General features: G+C 32.9%; 2 protein-coding genes across 4 annotated transcripts in view; one reads left to right on the forward strand and one right to left on the reverse strand.

Moving 5' to 3' along the window:
- The first annotated feature begins 956 nt into the window (after positions 1–956).
- LOC138328572 (uncharacterized) lies at positions 957–8,276 on the forward strand. Its single transcript, XM_069275445.1, has 2 exons — positions 957–1,117; positions 5,374–8,276. The coding sequence occupies exon 2, from the start codon at positions 5,384–5,386 to the stop codon at positions 5,984–5,986; it is 603 nt and encodes a 200-aa protein (XP_069131546.1). The 5' UTR covers positions 957–1,117; positions 5,374–5,383; the 3' UTR covers positions 5,987–8,276.
- The window catches only part of LOC138328571 (transmembrane protein 272-like), a 51,061-nt gene continuing 41,820 nt past the window's right edge, over positions 7,237–16,477 (reverse strand). For all 3 annotated transcript variants that reach the window (XM_069275442.1, XM_069275444.1, XM_069275443.1), the window contains exons 3-4: positions 11,919–11,978; positions 7,237–9,720 (exon numbers count right to left, since the gene is read on the reverse strand). In XM_069275442.1, coding sequence (XP_069131543.1) covers positions 9,272–9,720; positions 11,919–11,978 — 509 coding nt within the window. In that variant the 3' untranslated portion in view covers positions 7,237–9,271. The remainder of the gene's footprint in view (positions 9,721–11,918; positions 11,979–16,477) is intronic.

Here is a 16,477-nt window from a genome sequence, read left to right on the forward strand (position 1 = left end):
CAAGTTTGAATTTATTGCATAGTTAGATAGATACATTTGGTATATGCAAGACTGTTTCTGTAATATTCATATTCATTCCCATCAGGATTTCGTCTTTTGGTGCTTTGTATATGTCGAAATGGTTGGAACATACAACCAGAGATTAACAATGAATCAACTTAATATGAAACAATGCTGTAGACATATATATAGCGAAACCTGATCCTGTACATGTGTAATTGGGTTGAGGCCAGTGTAGCCCGCCTGTGTGATAACGAGAAGGATTTATTATAGATATAAATGCTGAGACACGTTCACTTTTAAGATTATTTAAGGAGTACTCTAGTGACGCTCTGGTAGGGGATACAATCACCCACTGTAACCTAAACTCCATTATCTTTGTTGTTACGAGGGCGTTTCTGACACAGTTTACATATAAGGTGGATGTTTGCCATGTTTACCTTTGAATATTTAAAAAAAATGTAAAAGGATACAGTTAAACGTAATAGTAGCGAACACACGTAAACTGATTTTAAATAATCTAGTAGTCTTGAATGTATGAATATACTAATATTAACAATACATTACGCCTTGTATCTTTATATAAAATTGATTCAGTTATCTTAGGAGTTCTATAGAGATTTATAGAAGATGCATTAATAATAGTAATTTTAAACAATTGAAACGCACAATTACCACCAAATCAACGTATTCAGTTAGGGTATATATTTTCAGGAATTTTGAATAACCTTAGTAAGAATGATTTACACGATATATTATTTTAGTTTTATCTATAGATTCAGAATAAAATAGATATCCCGCAAAATCCTTCCCCCCTGTCATGTTATAGGAGTAAATGTGCAAATTTTATTTCCATGTCTATATGCTAATAATATTTACGAAATTAATGACTTACGCAGAGATGTCCCTCTGGCCTTGTCCTGCTACAACCCTATTACATGGCGTGACAGTTTGTAAGCGGGGGGAGTATCAGGTACTGCTATGTACACACATAGAGGTAAATACCTCTACCTTTAAGGACCACAGCAGATAAGTGTTCATATACACGACGGTATGTGACCGTACGTAACAGTTTATAAAACATCAAATCTTAGTTGGAGGACGTCAACATCAACAGGTATGTTTATTGAATCATAATTATTTGTAATTGCAAAAAAGCAAGCAAAATAATCATAGATTTATGACGAAATTGTAAATCAATATTTGCTAAGTTATATTGTATACGTACATTGCGTTTGATGTATTCTTCAACTGCTAACACCATACAATTGTGGTTGACCTGTGACCCCAGTTATTTATTCTTGATATCTTTATAGCTTTCTTGTATTTTTAACTGCATGTTTCTCTCTGCTGTATATTATATGTATACTTACATAGTAAAGATTGATTTTCAACGAGAGGCTAGACGCATTACCGCACCTAGTCGCCTCAGGTGTTGGCTGTTTCTTTATGCAGTCTGATGTTAAGTTTTAAGACAGACATAAGCTCGTTAATTAGTGGGATGAGCTGTTAGTTGACAACTGTTGTGAAACAGCTGCTTACACCTTTCTTTGGTCAATTGAACAAGCTAGACGCCATCAATGATTTACCTTAAGGAAAGTGTATTTATCATACGAAATTACACATACTAAGTAAATCTCTATATTGTTACATATATATGATCAAGCAAAATTAACATGTTGTTACATATATATGAGAAGGGGTTATCCAATATCCGGTTTGTTTGCTGTTTTTAAAAAATTTCGTGTTTCACATTTTACACAAAAAAGCATTACGATAGTAATAGCGAAGTTCGAACGAAGCGTTGAACCAATACAAACTAAACGTTTGTAGAATTCGTTTTAAATGTATTGTTTATGTTACAGTAATAAATAACCCGTTACTACATTTTGTATACAAACGACCACATTCTGTAAAATCCCCGCAACGCTATCTTTTTTTTCTCAAATCGGCCTGTATTATGTAAATAAATTGTTTACTCAAAGGAAAAAAATGTATTGATGTATATATATATATATATATATTGCTATTTCATCCAAAAATTACTTTAAAAGGAAAAATATCATGATAAATTATCAGATTGTGCTGTTATATCTTTGATATTTATGCTAAAATCATTAGCGTGATGCTAACTTCACAACAAAGTCTTAAATATTTTTTTTTTATTTTCATAGCTGTGTGTTGATTGGTACTGTCTGTCTATGGATTAAATAATTTTGTTAATGTTTCTAAATATAAGATCATAGCACATTAACCTGGTAGAAAACTATGGTTAAGTTTACTTAAGACAATATTGTCCGAGAAAATGACCGATAGATCCTTAAACTCAATTTGATATCAATTTATATATGTCCTGAATTACATTTTGTATTATGATATGGCTGATAGCATTATAAATGTCCGCTACTATCACAATCGGTCGTGAAATTTTGTCCTTACACGGTTTCAAAGCCGTTATAACGTTTTCCTGCATGACAGTTTATCCATGTAAACATTTTATCTGACTAGGTTAAGTTTTAGGGTCACACATTGGCAGTATGTTTGTAAACAACAAAGAAGCTTATCTAAATAATTTACTTAGTGTTGACATCACTATACATAATATTCAGATTAATGTTGTGTTATCTAAGGTTCAACGAAATCTTAAACCATAATGATACTCCGCGTGGCAAAGAGATATACTGTATACTAAACAATTTGTAGAGTTCGCTTTTCTGTTAATATGATGTTCTCCCGAAATATTCACTAAGAAAACTATTTAAGACTATTGGGTTTCTTGTATCTGTTGTAATGTATATAATACATCTCATCTTTAAATTCTCATTTGTTTATTAATTTGAATAATTCCCGCAAATCTTCATTAATCTTGATTTTAAACAAAGAATGACTCACTCCTATTTTCATGGATTTTCCTATCATTTTTCCTGTAACTTTATCGGTGTCTTTTATCTTTAACTTTTCTTTTAAATATGCTGATAAAACCTTTACTGCATCTACGATTTCACTTTAACCCTTTCTTTACCTCTTTTCCGTATTAAAATCAACCTACTTAGTATTGAGATCACGTATCTTATTCTCATCGGCGATTTTATAAATGTATTGTGACTATCCATTTCAAAAGTGTCCGTGTTAGCTATCTGTACGACCTATTGTGTTTCAGCCCGCTTTGCACTGTCCATAACAAAGCTGTAGTCTATATGACCTACGAAATATGATTCCCTTAATGTCCAGTTATGATTCCCTTAATGTCCAGTTCTTAAAACATGTTTTCAATTTAAGCATTCTCTAGCTCTACGGCAGTGTCCACCTCATTATCATAAAGTAGAATGCCGACACGGAAGTAGTATTAGCCCGTTGAATACTTTGTACCTGTTCATGGTCACAATGATGATCCTATTAGGCAACTGCTAACAAGACATTTCTTCTCGTCAAGTAGAATATTACACAATTATTGACCTGCTTTCTGGTGCATAGGATACATTATTAACGTGAAACAAGACATTTATCTATAAGAAGGGTCGTATATTTACACAGTCGTCTGTCATTTTGACTTCAGTTATTCAGTGATGAAAAAGCGTTTCTTTTACATCATAACGTAGCGCAGCTCATTAGATATAGGATCTTTGATTGGTTTAACTTGTCTTAACGTGTTGTTAAACTGGCGATCTAAACCTAGAGTATGCGTTTCTTAGATATTTACAAACATATGCATATATGTATACTTGCTAGGCTTGGTCACTATACGCTAATACTAGCCGATTTTGTTTACCATAACTGCATGGTAACATTGAACTTTGAACTTGCGTATGAAAATGTTCTGTGCAACGTAAAAGGACTACTTTTTTTTAAAAGAAACACATGGCTTTGTTTACATTTTGACGCAACATTACGTGTATATTGTTGTTTTTCATAGAATTTTGGAAAAATGTAAACAATATATACATGTTTTATATTTATATATGATTCAAACAATTTTTAAATTAACAATTGTATAAAGAAACGGAAAAAAATATCCCGACCGGGGCGACGTGCTTTCATTTTTGTTAAAAATGATGGGTGTCAAATATAAACATTACCTCTGTGCCTATGTTCGTCCTACGATCGAGCCTTTTGGGGTGGACGGGTGTGAGACCCTCTGATAGAGGTCATTTATAAACATATCCTCTTGTCTTTGTTCTTTGAGTATTTAATCATGTGTATTATAAAACATGCACCGCTAGTAATCCACGTGTTGGCAGTTCCGCGTCACCACAAATACATTGTATCCATCGAACACAAGTGGATTTGTTTCATCTATCGATGGCGATATGGATCTAAGCGTAGATTATATAATCACATATATGGCTCCCAAGGATGTAATATCGTCAAGTCAGACGACATCTCAAACACATTGAGCTACTTGAAAATCGGTGTTTTGACAACTTCGGCAAACTAAAGTGTGTAAGCGTGCTTCAGCTTCGCCTCGCTGCACAATAACGGTCACCGAGTTAACACATGTGGCCGTGAACAAATTCTTTATGTTATTACGCTATATAATAACTTTTAGCAAAATTGAATATATATTTAAAGTTCTGATCTGATTAAATAAAAATTATCTCTGAAATTTACTTTGTTCGTCATGTTTATTTTACACTAAAATATTGATTTTTTTGACGTCGCGGATGAATAATTCTACCTTACTTGAAGCGTCACCATTCGCTGTTCAATTGAGTAAGCTCCTCCCACTTTTGACCGACTTTTATTGAATAATTACGTCACTTTCAAATGACGATTTTATTGCATAAAATATAAATAAAAAGTCGTGTGAGTGTAAATATAGGGATTGGATTTCGTTTTTATGTTAACCATGCTCGTATGGAGCAATTCCTCTAAGAATATATTCAATATGGGGCGCTAACGCCCCATAGAATATATTCTTAGAGGAATTGCTCCATACACGCATGGTTAACATAAGAACGAAATCCAATCCCTATATATGCATACTCTGAAATGGAAAGGAATATTTTTTTTTTAAAATAAAAATACAATTCGTGTCTGCACCAAGGCTATAAGTGTTCGATGACACATTCCCCTTTATGCGTCATAGAAGGATATGGCCGAGTGGTTATGATGTCCTGACATATTACCACAAACCTTCCTTCCCTGCGGTGTGAGTTGGAATCCTATATGTGACAGTTGCCATGTACAGGTCGCTGGTCGGTGGTTATTTTCCTTGTATTCCAGCTTTCCTCCGTCAACAAACCTCCCACGTCATCAAATTATCCTGCTCCTGGCAATGGATAGGACGTTAAACTAATATAACCAAATTTCCCCTTTATGTACTATATATACATTGACATTATTTTATTCATGGTAAATATATTTATTTTTCAGACGTTCGACCATGGGTATCAAGACTGTTCTAGGTGTGATGGTGGTTTTTATTCCAGTCGTTATGGGAGATAATATTAAAGTAGAATACTACAACACAACAACGCTCGCGTGCGATAACAATGATCTAAATATTACAACAGTACCCAGCAATGCCGATAACATAAAAGCCAAATACTGGATTCTCCCTTCTGGTGAAAGAATTGACAATACTTCAACGGCTAAAATGAAGAAAGGAGAATTATCCTGGAGCATTTCTGATTGGTCAAATTACAACCTCATCGTCAGAAATGTCGACGATGAAGATTTCGGTTTTTATTATTGTGTTATAGTGCGAGACAACTACCACGTGGATGTAGTACAGAAAGGATTAAACATAGACGGACCAGACTACTCTAAGTTACTGAAACGTTACAGACACAATGCAATGATTGGCGGAATAGCTGCAGCGGTACTCTTTGTCGTCATTTGTGGAGCATGCCTAATAGACCACTTCCGGTATAGTTCGAAGAAAGGAAGGGATCGGAAGGAGGGATTGGAACTTGATGGAGGTTATTACGACAATGCCGCAGTTGACGGGGTTAATGGTCAAATTGAGGCGACAGAAAAGCTTTAAATAGCAAAATGTTAGTGCTAATAATGTTAAAATGCAGCGCTTTGGCTCATAAACTCATTGAAATTTCTACTTTCTATTTTCCATTGCGATATACACGTATTTCAGTTTGTGTTATATTCAGAGCTATTGTGCTTCTCTGCACTATATAAAATAAGTATATTGAAAAAAAATCGTGAGAATGGTGATCGTTATTTGAGTAAAAAAAACTTAAAGTCATTATACGTAAGTAAATAATTGCGACGTTACCAATACTCTCCTCTTGTTATTTTTGTGACTTGATATTTTCCGGGTATAGGGTCGATGAAAGCCAAATGAAAAAGACCAATTTAGATAATGTATCACACAGATTGTAAATGTAAAGCTTTGGTAGTGTAGGTATTCTGGTATGCAAGAGCAATAAACATTTATATATAATAATGTATAATGATTTTCTATTGAATTAGGTTGAATATTAAATTGCAATAATAGATTCATCATGATATAATATATGTATTACTAACTAATTTCATTTTCCTGTATTTAGAGAAAAAAGTGCAGTTACAAAGCCATATAGTCAGAATATCTTTGTTAAATATTGCGATTATCTCCCTTCGTCTTCCTTTATAATAATAATACGTGTATTTTTATCCATAAATATTTTTGAAAAATTATATACATATTTCAACAAAACAATTGGTAAATATATACGGTTAAACATACAAAAGATATTTATGCATACATTTGCACATATCATTTACACAACATTATAGGAAATTAAGTAAGAAAGTAAAATCCAATAATAACAATATAGATAATAGTAATGTTTGTTTGTTACATATATATTACGCAGTATGTAGTTAAAATATACGAAAGTGTACTAAAGCGTTGCGTGATCAACAATAAGATGCGCTTAATTATTATCTAACACGTGAATTAGAAGTTGAGTGTTTGTTACTGTTAAAAGTTACTGTAAGGTCATTTTCGCATATTTGGTATCCTTTGATGTGACAGTTCAAGGATTCTTCAAACAAAAAGAATAATGTAAAGCATTTAAACTGTAAATTGCTATTTAGATTGACAAAAAAAATTATCGTTAGGCATGAACGCGAAAATATGTCAATGTGAAAAAATGGTTTAAATCCCTTATCAACGGTGATGGAATTAATTATATTCGATATGGATATTAATTGTATATCTATACAATGTTGAATAAATGAAAACTTCTCCTATATCAATAAATATTTTACAAAAGGTACAAATAATAATACACGTTTCCACTTTATCATTTTTTATTTGATTTAACATGAGATACGTAGAAAGGACATTGGGAACGACTGGTAATACATTGCAAGTGTCGTCGCTTCATTTCATTTATAGCATGCTCGATATTATCGACATTAATCTTATCCACATTTTAAACAAAGGAAAACAATATTAAAATCACAATGTAACACTCCAAATATCCGTCACTCTAGTAAATATCAATATACCATTGCATAATATTGATAGTTATTTAGTATAAACACTAGATGAAATGAAACTCCAATCATTCAGGTACTTGTATTCGAGCACGGGTAATACACAACAAATCTAAGGCTTGAAAACCGTTTTCGATACTGTGAAAATAGAATCATTCGCTCATTATTTCTCCGTTCTAAAATAGTTTTAATTATCATGTGAATATTATCACTCCAGATGCACGACCTTAAAACACCACTATCGCATTGCGACCAGCTTCAATGCAGTCTTGTCAAAAATCAGCACATTCAAATGTATCCCCATTCTCAGTATTAGATAATCCAAAAACATGATAATAATTTCTTTTGCCATTTTCTTATGCAAAATTTGTCGAATGATATACCATTTTAAGTTGAAATTGTTCTTCAAATATGTTAAAACGCATTGATCATTTACACATCTTGATTATATGTCTATATCTTATAAGAGTTAGTTTCCCTTGCTCAAAGAATATTTCAATTAGTAATGCAGCAAATAGCCAAATAGAAAAAAACATTTCTTTATGCTCCATAAACGAATAACCCAATAAGATGGTGAATATATGATAAGACCATTTTCAATAATTTTACGATAAATATCTATATATGACGCTAAGTGTATGGCTGTCAAAGTATGCGAAGATGACCATATGCATATCATTACAAAAATAGAAACTACTAAACCGTAAAGACTATTATGCTCACGGGTCGACGTTTACGCGATTTTGACCTATTTTGAAATAGAGAAATGAAATTGTAAATGAAATGTAAATTTCGCTGTCTGTTTATAGAATTAAAGGGTGTTTCAGAAAACATGTACCGACTTTAAACTGTTTAAAACTATTATTTCATGAGAAATCATAATTGCACGAATTTAGATATTGTGGAAAACAATGGAAAACTGTATATACAGTAAAACTCCTCCATTGGTCGACAAGGAAAAGATTGCCTGGATCATAGCAATCTCCCTCGGAATTGCAAAAATAATCTTCACGAAAGAAATGGCTGTACGACATTTGAAGATATGCTCCATTTTAACAATAGTACATCGAAGAAAAAAAAAAGTGGGAGCAAGAATCACACACGACATGGAACATAAGAAACAAAACACAATATTTATTTCGTAACAAATGGTTAGCATATTTTTCAATAGAGTACTGCCAAGGCTGTGCTGAATAATACAATAATCAATAAATTAAAAATTCCATCTGTTGTAATATTAGAATTCGTCATCTATAATTTAAAACACTGTACACATACAAGTAGAAACAAAAAATATAGAAATTTTAGATAACATCTTCAATGATAATCATACAAATGAATTATCCAAACATGAAAGTACATTTTATGTTTCTCAAAATACAAAACTCACCCTTCGTCAGTTTCAAGGCAACATTACGCACAACCATAAAACGCCATTTAATTGGTTTGTAAATGCAAAATACATACTGTAAACGTGAAAGTTTTAGCGGTGTTAATATTTTACCGCTTTTAACGCATGGAATGTTACACTGAAGTTCTATATGAATTTCTGAATGATATTAGTATAACCATTTTTTTAGAATGCACTATTTCATTACTGCACTTCCCTGTTCAAAATCAATATAAAATTTAATGTTCTTGATCACATTAGCATTGACAAGAACCTCAACATTTCATTTACCACATTTAAAGTAAAGTATTAAACCAATGGAAGCCAGGTTTCGGTCTTTTGTTTTGATTCTTTCGAAGTCAAGCTCAGGTTTCATGAACTCTTATAAAACCTTCTGGGCAAACATTTTGATTACCGTCGGAGTGTTCTGTCGTCTGCTCAGGATTTGTCGAGCTGTCGCCGCGGACACCAGCACCAATAATACGCCAGACACGCGAAAATAAAGAACACGTAACAACCTATCAAAGAGTAACATATCAATATCTGATAGAAGGTATACGTGTACAACATTTCCTGACACCAGTTCTTGGGTTCGTGAAGTGGCTGCTCATAATTCGGTGTCCATATTTGATAAAACCAGACATTGCCCATGATGAACCACGTCAGCAGGAACATATTAAGGATAAATCCGGTAAATTTAGTCGACCGTAACATCACTGCGTCATCGTCCATGTCGTCTTCGGCCTCAATGCCGAATCTCTCATAGTTTTTCTTTCTGTTTTTATTCCAGATCATCATGATGATCTTGACTATACCGAAGCAGCCTCCAACCAGAAGATAAATAGGAATCTTCGGCTCCTTTGGACAGTCCCTTCTGTAGGCACTTCCTGCAACAAATAAAGGAATACCTTATAGCAATGCTCAACACCTTGAATATTAAACAACGTAATGATACTATGGTATAAAGCAAATGTAACAATATACAAATCATATTTATGTCTATACTCATTTGACGGACTCGCGAATCTTAGTAAAGTATTTTTTTATATTGTATAAATATATTCAGCAGGAAGCAAGGTCGAAAGACGTTCTTGACCACGTTGATAAATCGGGTAACACAAATCTTCAGTTATTTAATATGTATTATTATATAAAAAATCCTGAATTGTAAGCAATCATGCGGTAACAATTTCCGAACCACAATAAGATTATATTTAACATTTAAGAAATACTAAGATATATCACTTTTCTGATTTCTTCAGGAGTTTTGCATTGGTCATTAATACCGTTGGTTTTCTGTAACGTATTTCAATTTGTCTCATTTTTACACCCATGTGTAAAAGACATGTCAATTCATGAACGTGCAAGTTTCGGGATATTACAAAAAAAAAAAAAAAAAAAAAAAGTACACATAGAAAAATCATTGACCTATGGTCAGTTCCTAACAATGATTTACAAAATGAAGTAAAGGTGCATGTCTAATAATGTAATGCTAGGTATCATTACACTCGAAAAACGCTTTATGTGTTCATATTGTAACAAAATAATCTGAATAAGCATGTTATGTTAGTATATGTTAAACGCTTTGATATAGTTTCATTTATCGTGATTAACATAGTAGTTTTGTGTCACCAGTTATCATTACGAAAACATATTTTATAAAAAAACTAACCACAGAACATTTGCAATTATGTGACATATTGCAATTTCACTATACTACTACACTGGTAGTTAAGCAGTGCTCATTTAAATAGCATTACTAAGTTAATCTGTACAATTGTTATTCCCATTACGAAAAATGTATTCAGCAGCTTCATATGTAAGCTATGATATAAATTATTGACAACTTGTAGGCCATAAAATTGGCTTGATGTTGGAATTATGCAATTTGGAACAAACAATGTACTCAAGACGGGTTAAAGCATATTAAAATGAGTTACGTAGGGATTAACCTAAACTGATAATTGTGTGTTATGATGATATTATATCGAGAAAAATTTTACGATTTTAGTAATTTCTTTTCTATAAAATCGTGATGTCGGTGTGTTAGCCAATCAGATACGACGTTACAAACGGCGATGATTAAATTATATATATTTTGTATATTGACATGTTTCATTAAATTATATGTGATTGTGTTTTTAATTTAGTATCTTATATCAAGGCGTTTGCTCTTTCGCGTCTGAAACATGTCACAGACAAAGGAAACAGTCGTGAATTTCAATTGAATATGACCTTCAGTTTGTAAGTTGTGTGTTTTGCGTACAACATATATAATACCTCCGAGAGTGAAGTTAAAGTATTGTGGCAAAGTTAGTGTCAATTCCATCTAAACATTCTCTGGAGAATGTTACGAAGAGAAGACAAAACAATCCTCAACATATTTACAAGTTTTATCACTTAACAGAAGTAACACTCACCGCCATCAATAAACCTTGTGCGCTAAACAGAATTAGATATTTCTTTTGTACAAAAATAACTAAAATCTAACTTTACAAAGGAAGCATGAACTAAATATCAAAATGTGAGACGGCAACCTGGGAGATATTTGACAGGAGAAAGTTACGTAAAGAAAGCAGACAATAGTGTTTTCTTAACATGTCGTCTCTCTCAGTTATGCAATAGGAACATGAAGGACTTTAATCTGCAAGGATCAGGACTTACCGTTCTCTTAATTAATGTACTTCCTATATTCAGTTCTTACCTACTGCAACGAATATGATACTAAAATCAGACTTACCTTCAGAGATAATGACTTACCGTTCTCTTAACTACTGTACTCCCTTGATGCAGTTCTTACCTACTGCAATTAATGTCATGCTAAAATCAGATTACCATCAGGGATAAGGACTCACTGTTATCTTGATTACTGTGCTTTTATTCAGTTTTTATTTACTGAAATTAATGTGGTACTAAAACCAGCCTTACCTTCAGGGATCAGGCTTACTGTTCTCTTAATTAATGTACTTCCTTTATTCATTTCTTACCTACTGCAATTAATGGATTACTAAAATGCAAACTTACCTGCAGTGGTATCGACTTGCCGTTCTCTTAATTTCTTGACGTACTTTTCCTCAGTACTTACCTACTCCGATCATGGTGATACTAAAGATCAGTAACAGCACCAGGATAACCGTCGCTACAACTAGAAAACAATGGTACATTAGTCATAAGTTAACAACAAGATATAACGCCATAATTACAATTTTCAATGAAATATTTATAATTCAAAACTAACATTCTAACGCTAAAAACGTGTTTGGCTAACTTTTGATTTTCAGAAACCTACCAACTAACAAGAAAAAAAGCAACAAACAAAACAATAAACACAAATTCAAAAATAACCAAACATTCAGGTATGAAAGTATTATGAACTGACATGTTCAAATTGATACAGGTTATGTATATTGTTCTTAAAATGATTATTTTATTGCAATTGATCTCTTTTTTCATTTTTTGTTGCATTGATTTGACAATTTTGATGATGGTAGAAACCATAATGTTACAAGTGTGAATGCATGTTGGCCGTCATGACTACTTAAATGCTGCAGGTAGGGAGTTAGAATTTGTACTGGCGGTCTCTACTGGACGAGTTAAAGGCGACTAAATTTATTACTTGTATTTCTTCTTCTTCCTACTAACGTTCTTCTTTCTAACGTTTCACTTGACAACTTGAGATCTTACCTCTGTGAGATGACCGATATACACCATAGTCTATATAAGCGGTAGTTTCTGCTTAGAGTGGGACGACTGGTTAGCCTGTCAGAATAATGTGATTGGATGTGGTGTCTGACTTTATTGATATAGAACTATAAAAAGGGCAAGGGTTCCACTATACAAGAAGATATAACACAAATATACCCCAGTTTCCCAAAACACGAACCACTCACTTCATACACGCTACACATCGCATACATGGGAGATCGCCCTTACAACGCCTGGCTGTTAGTAGGACGTTAATTCAATCAATCAATCAAGCAAACAAACAATAAAGAGGTCTAGAGTTCTATTTTAATAGAAGATGCAGCACGAATATACATCACCCACACGCACTTCACAGACGCAACACATCCATGGGAAACCATCCTCAAATGACCCTGGCTGTATATAAACACACTGCCACGCGGTCGCATAACCGAAAAAGAAACCCCATTGTATCTAATATCCCAATAGGCTGATCTTATTAAATTGCGTTATAACTTTAAAACGTCTAAAATCACAACATATTGATTCAACTTAATATAAAATAGATACAATATATTTACCGTTTTCAGTTTAGTATCTGTCTGACAACGTTAACAAATTTCCCTATGACTATTGTCAATTAGAAGGTGACCATAAAGTTATGCCACATTTTCCACCTTTCAGCAAATGATATCGATTGCGCTACAAGGTAATGCTTGCATGAGTTGTCATAACATACATAGAGGAATCGGAAGACGTTTCCTTCCTGTCATCGTATTGAAAAAAACCGTAGACATGGGACACATGATTATACTGAAGATTTGATATTTTAAGTGCATGAGTCCGGAAACCATCAAATTCTGATCGATTCCGCTGCTAATAGTAATTGGGCATGTCTTCTACTGGAAGATCATGATCACGAAATTGAACTTTACTTGTTTAACACGGGGGATGGATTTTTTAGATTGATGTAAACAAGAACTTGTAATTTATTCTGGAAGGAAGTTTTTTCTTATACTTTCAGCGATAAAGAAAATTGTTCCTCCCAATGACATTTATATTTTGAAGGAACCAGTATGGTTCAACTCACTCTCATATTACTATTGATAAAATATACAGTATACTGGAGGGATTGGTATAGCAGATTAATTAAAATTTATAAATCACCAATAAACAATTCTAACAGTAAAATTGGCACCTGACTGGGGATGGGACAAAGATGAGTGGGAGAAAACCCACGTCAATATTTTTAAACAAACACATGATAGAAAGTTAAGATGGCTACAGTATCGTCTTGTCCATCGAATTTTACAAACAAAATTTTTTTTATCTAGGATAAAAGTGTTGGACTCCCCGCTTTGTACTTTATGCGGGATGGATATGAAACGTATTTACACTTATTTTACGAATGTTCAATAATAACCAAGCTTCGTATGGAATTTGAGAAATGGCTTGTGAAAAGACTACTTTTAATGTCAGTGTATCTTCATTATCAATACTGCTTGGCTTACATGGTCGCCATAACAATAGGATTAACATGATGCTATTACTTTCTAAACAATATGTATATCACTGTAGAACTAAGAAAAGCTCTGTTTGTTTTAAAGTTTTTAAATCTCGTACATGCCTATACTGTGAGATTGAAAAGTTTCTATATAAAACAAAAAGTGAATATACTAAGTTCCTTACACGATTGGGTGGATGGCATTCCTTATTGGAAAGGGAGAACAATCTTAAATTGCTTGACAGTTTTTGTGATATACATATTATAACCTAAATGGATATTAGTCGTGTGTTGCATGTGTATTGCTTGTCACCTCTTCTAAACATGTATGTCGAATTCATTATAAACCAATACAGCCAATGCATTGTGATACACATGCAATCATTGTTATGTATAGTGTATGTATTGTAGTGTAAGGTTTAAATTTGTCCAATGTAAAATTGAACTGTGTTATGAAAATCAATAAAATTGAAATGTTAAAAAGAAAAAAGAAAATCCGCTGCTTATAGATTAAATGATTATTATTTCGATATATTTCATAGGAAACAGTGTATCATGATTCAATTTTAGATTTCAGGTTTTTTCAATAGTCAATAAAATAAGACATTAGATTTGACATTACTCTTGACGACGTCATTTGCAATTCGGTTAGCCTAAAATTAATACGGTTTAAAATGAAAGACTTTTTCACGATCTTGTGGCCAATATCTGTCTAGACGAGTCCAACAAATCGCTGTGCTTATTAAATGAAATTCGTATTTCACATATTTGATTTTAAATATTTCAAGAACTGTTTGTCGCGTCATAGGTCACAAAAGGTCACATTGACAGAAGATGCGTCACTATCATCTGATTCGACCCTTTGTGTGTCTTTTGTGTATGGGATGGTAGAATATTCCGGCGTGGTCGATGATACTGTCTTTTGTGTAAACTGACTACAGACAGTTTGCGCAGGGTCGATGGGACAATCAGCTGATTGAAGCTGACAGGAAATTTCGATTACACCTGATAGCAAAGTAAATATTGTATATGATGACAACAGATGCTTACTATTGATTTGTATCATATTACCCACAGCTAAAATATGTAAGCACGGAAGAATTTGTCAATATAAACACGAACCAACAATAAACACGGACTAACAACAATAAACACGGCTAACAACAATAAAGAAACTATAGATTACTGCAGTAAGCAATAAAATATTACAAATTATGCAATAATGTTTTTGTTTTGACATCATACCGCGTCAATCAAAAAATCATATCTACTCCGTAAATGTAACTGACAGACACTTCCTCATTTGATATGCTTTCTATTAATATTGGCACCAAACTGGAAACAGTGACAGTGTCAGCATAAAACCATGTAAATTTTGGCATTCTAATGCTCGTAATTACGTATATAGATTATAGATATCACTTTTAAAATTTGGTTTTCATTTTCGCTTATACCACACATAAAAAACATAGAAAAAAAAGAAAAAAAATACACTCGCGCACAACAAAGCGTACTACGGGTTTAACTAACAATGGGTTTGTTAACCTAACGTTCAACTATTAAGTTATTTTCAGGAATTTGCAGATTCAAAATTAAGAGGTTTTTCATTAATATCGACACCGTTCCTTGAATTAAAGAGCTCGACAGTTAAACTGGCATACAATTGTGATGCAGGTTTATTCATCCATTAGAATACCAATAACATCAACCTAACTAAGAAATAGCAAAACAACCTTGACTTGCAAGATTCTTTAGATAGCATCCAATAATTCTCGCCGTCCACAGGCCTAATATGTTAATGCAGTTCATAGAAAGATCAATACACATTTCTAGGTCATAATTCTTTCTCGTAAGATGAAAACGCTATGAAAGAAAATATCGTATATCTGGCTGTTTTCGCAATTTTGCGGACATTACTCTAATCGCAAAAACGTATTCTGCATATTATTGAGACATGGTTACATCATTTATATTCTGAAAGTAAAATATCAAAATTCGAAAAATGCTAACACAAATTATCGTTTGAGCTTTATAAGTGAAAATTTTGCGGCCTAATTACCGGGCTATATATTATTACCAACGAATTCAGAAAGGCAGAAAGAATCTTGTTTTGCATTCAAAGAATCATTACTTAGTCAATAACTTGTCATGAAATAAAGGTATTTTGAATATTGTTTTAGACATCGGTAGCATGTTTCATGTATATAGCGCTATAAAATGGGCAATACTTCCACTTAACAAAAGGCGCAACATGATTATATCACAATATCCTAAAAATACGCATGGCATGCAATACACTACACACCACATACATAGAAGGCCAACCTAACATGACCATTAATTATTCAAGCAAACAAAACTTATTAATATGAAATGTCTTAACATGAGACATTTGTTGCCCACGTCATAAGCTCTTCATAGCCATTGTTCTAAACCAGACAGGTAAATCAATTCTG

This window comes from Argopecten irradians, chromosome 7 (assembly GCF_041381155.1).
Source record: "Argopecten irradians isolate NY chromosome 7, Ai_NY, whole genome shotgun sequence".
Classification (NCBI taxonomy): domain Eukaryota; kingdom Metazoa; phylum Mollusca; class Bivalvia; order Pectinida; family Pectinidae; genus Argopecten; species Argopecten irradians.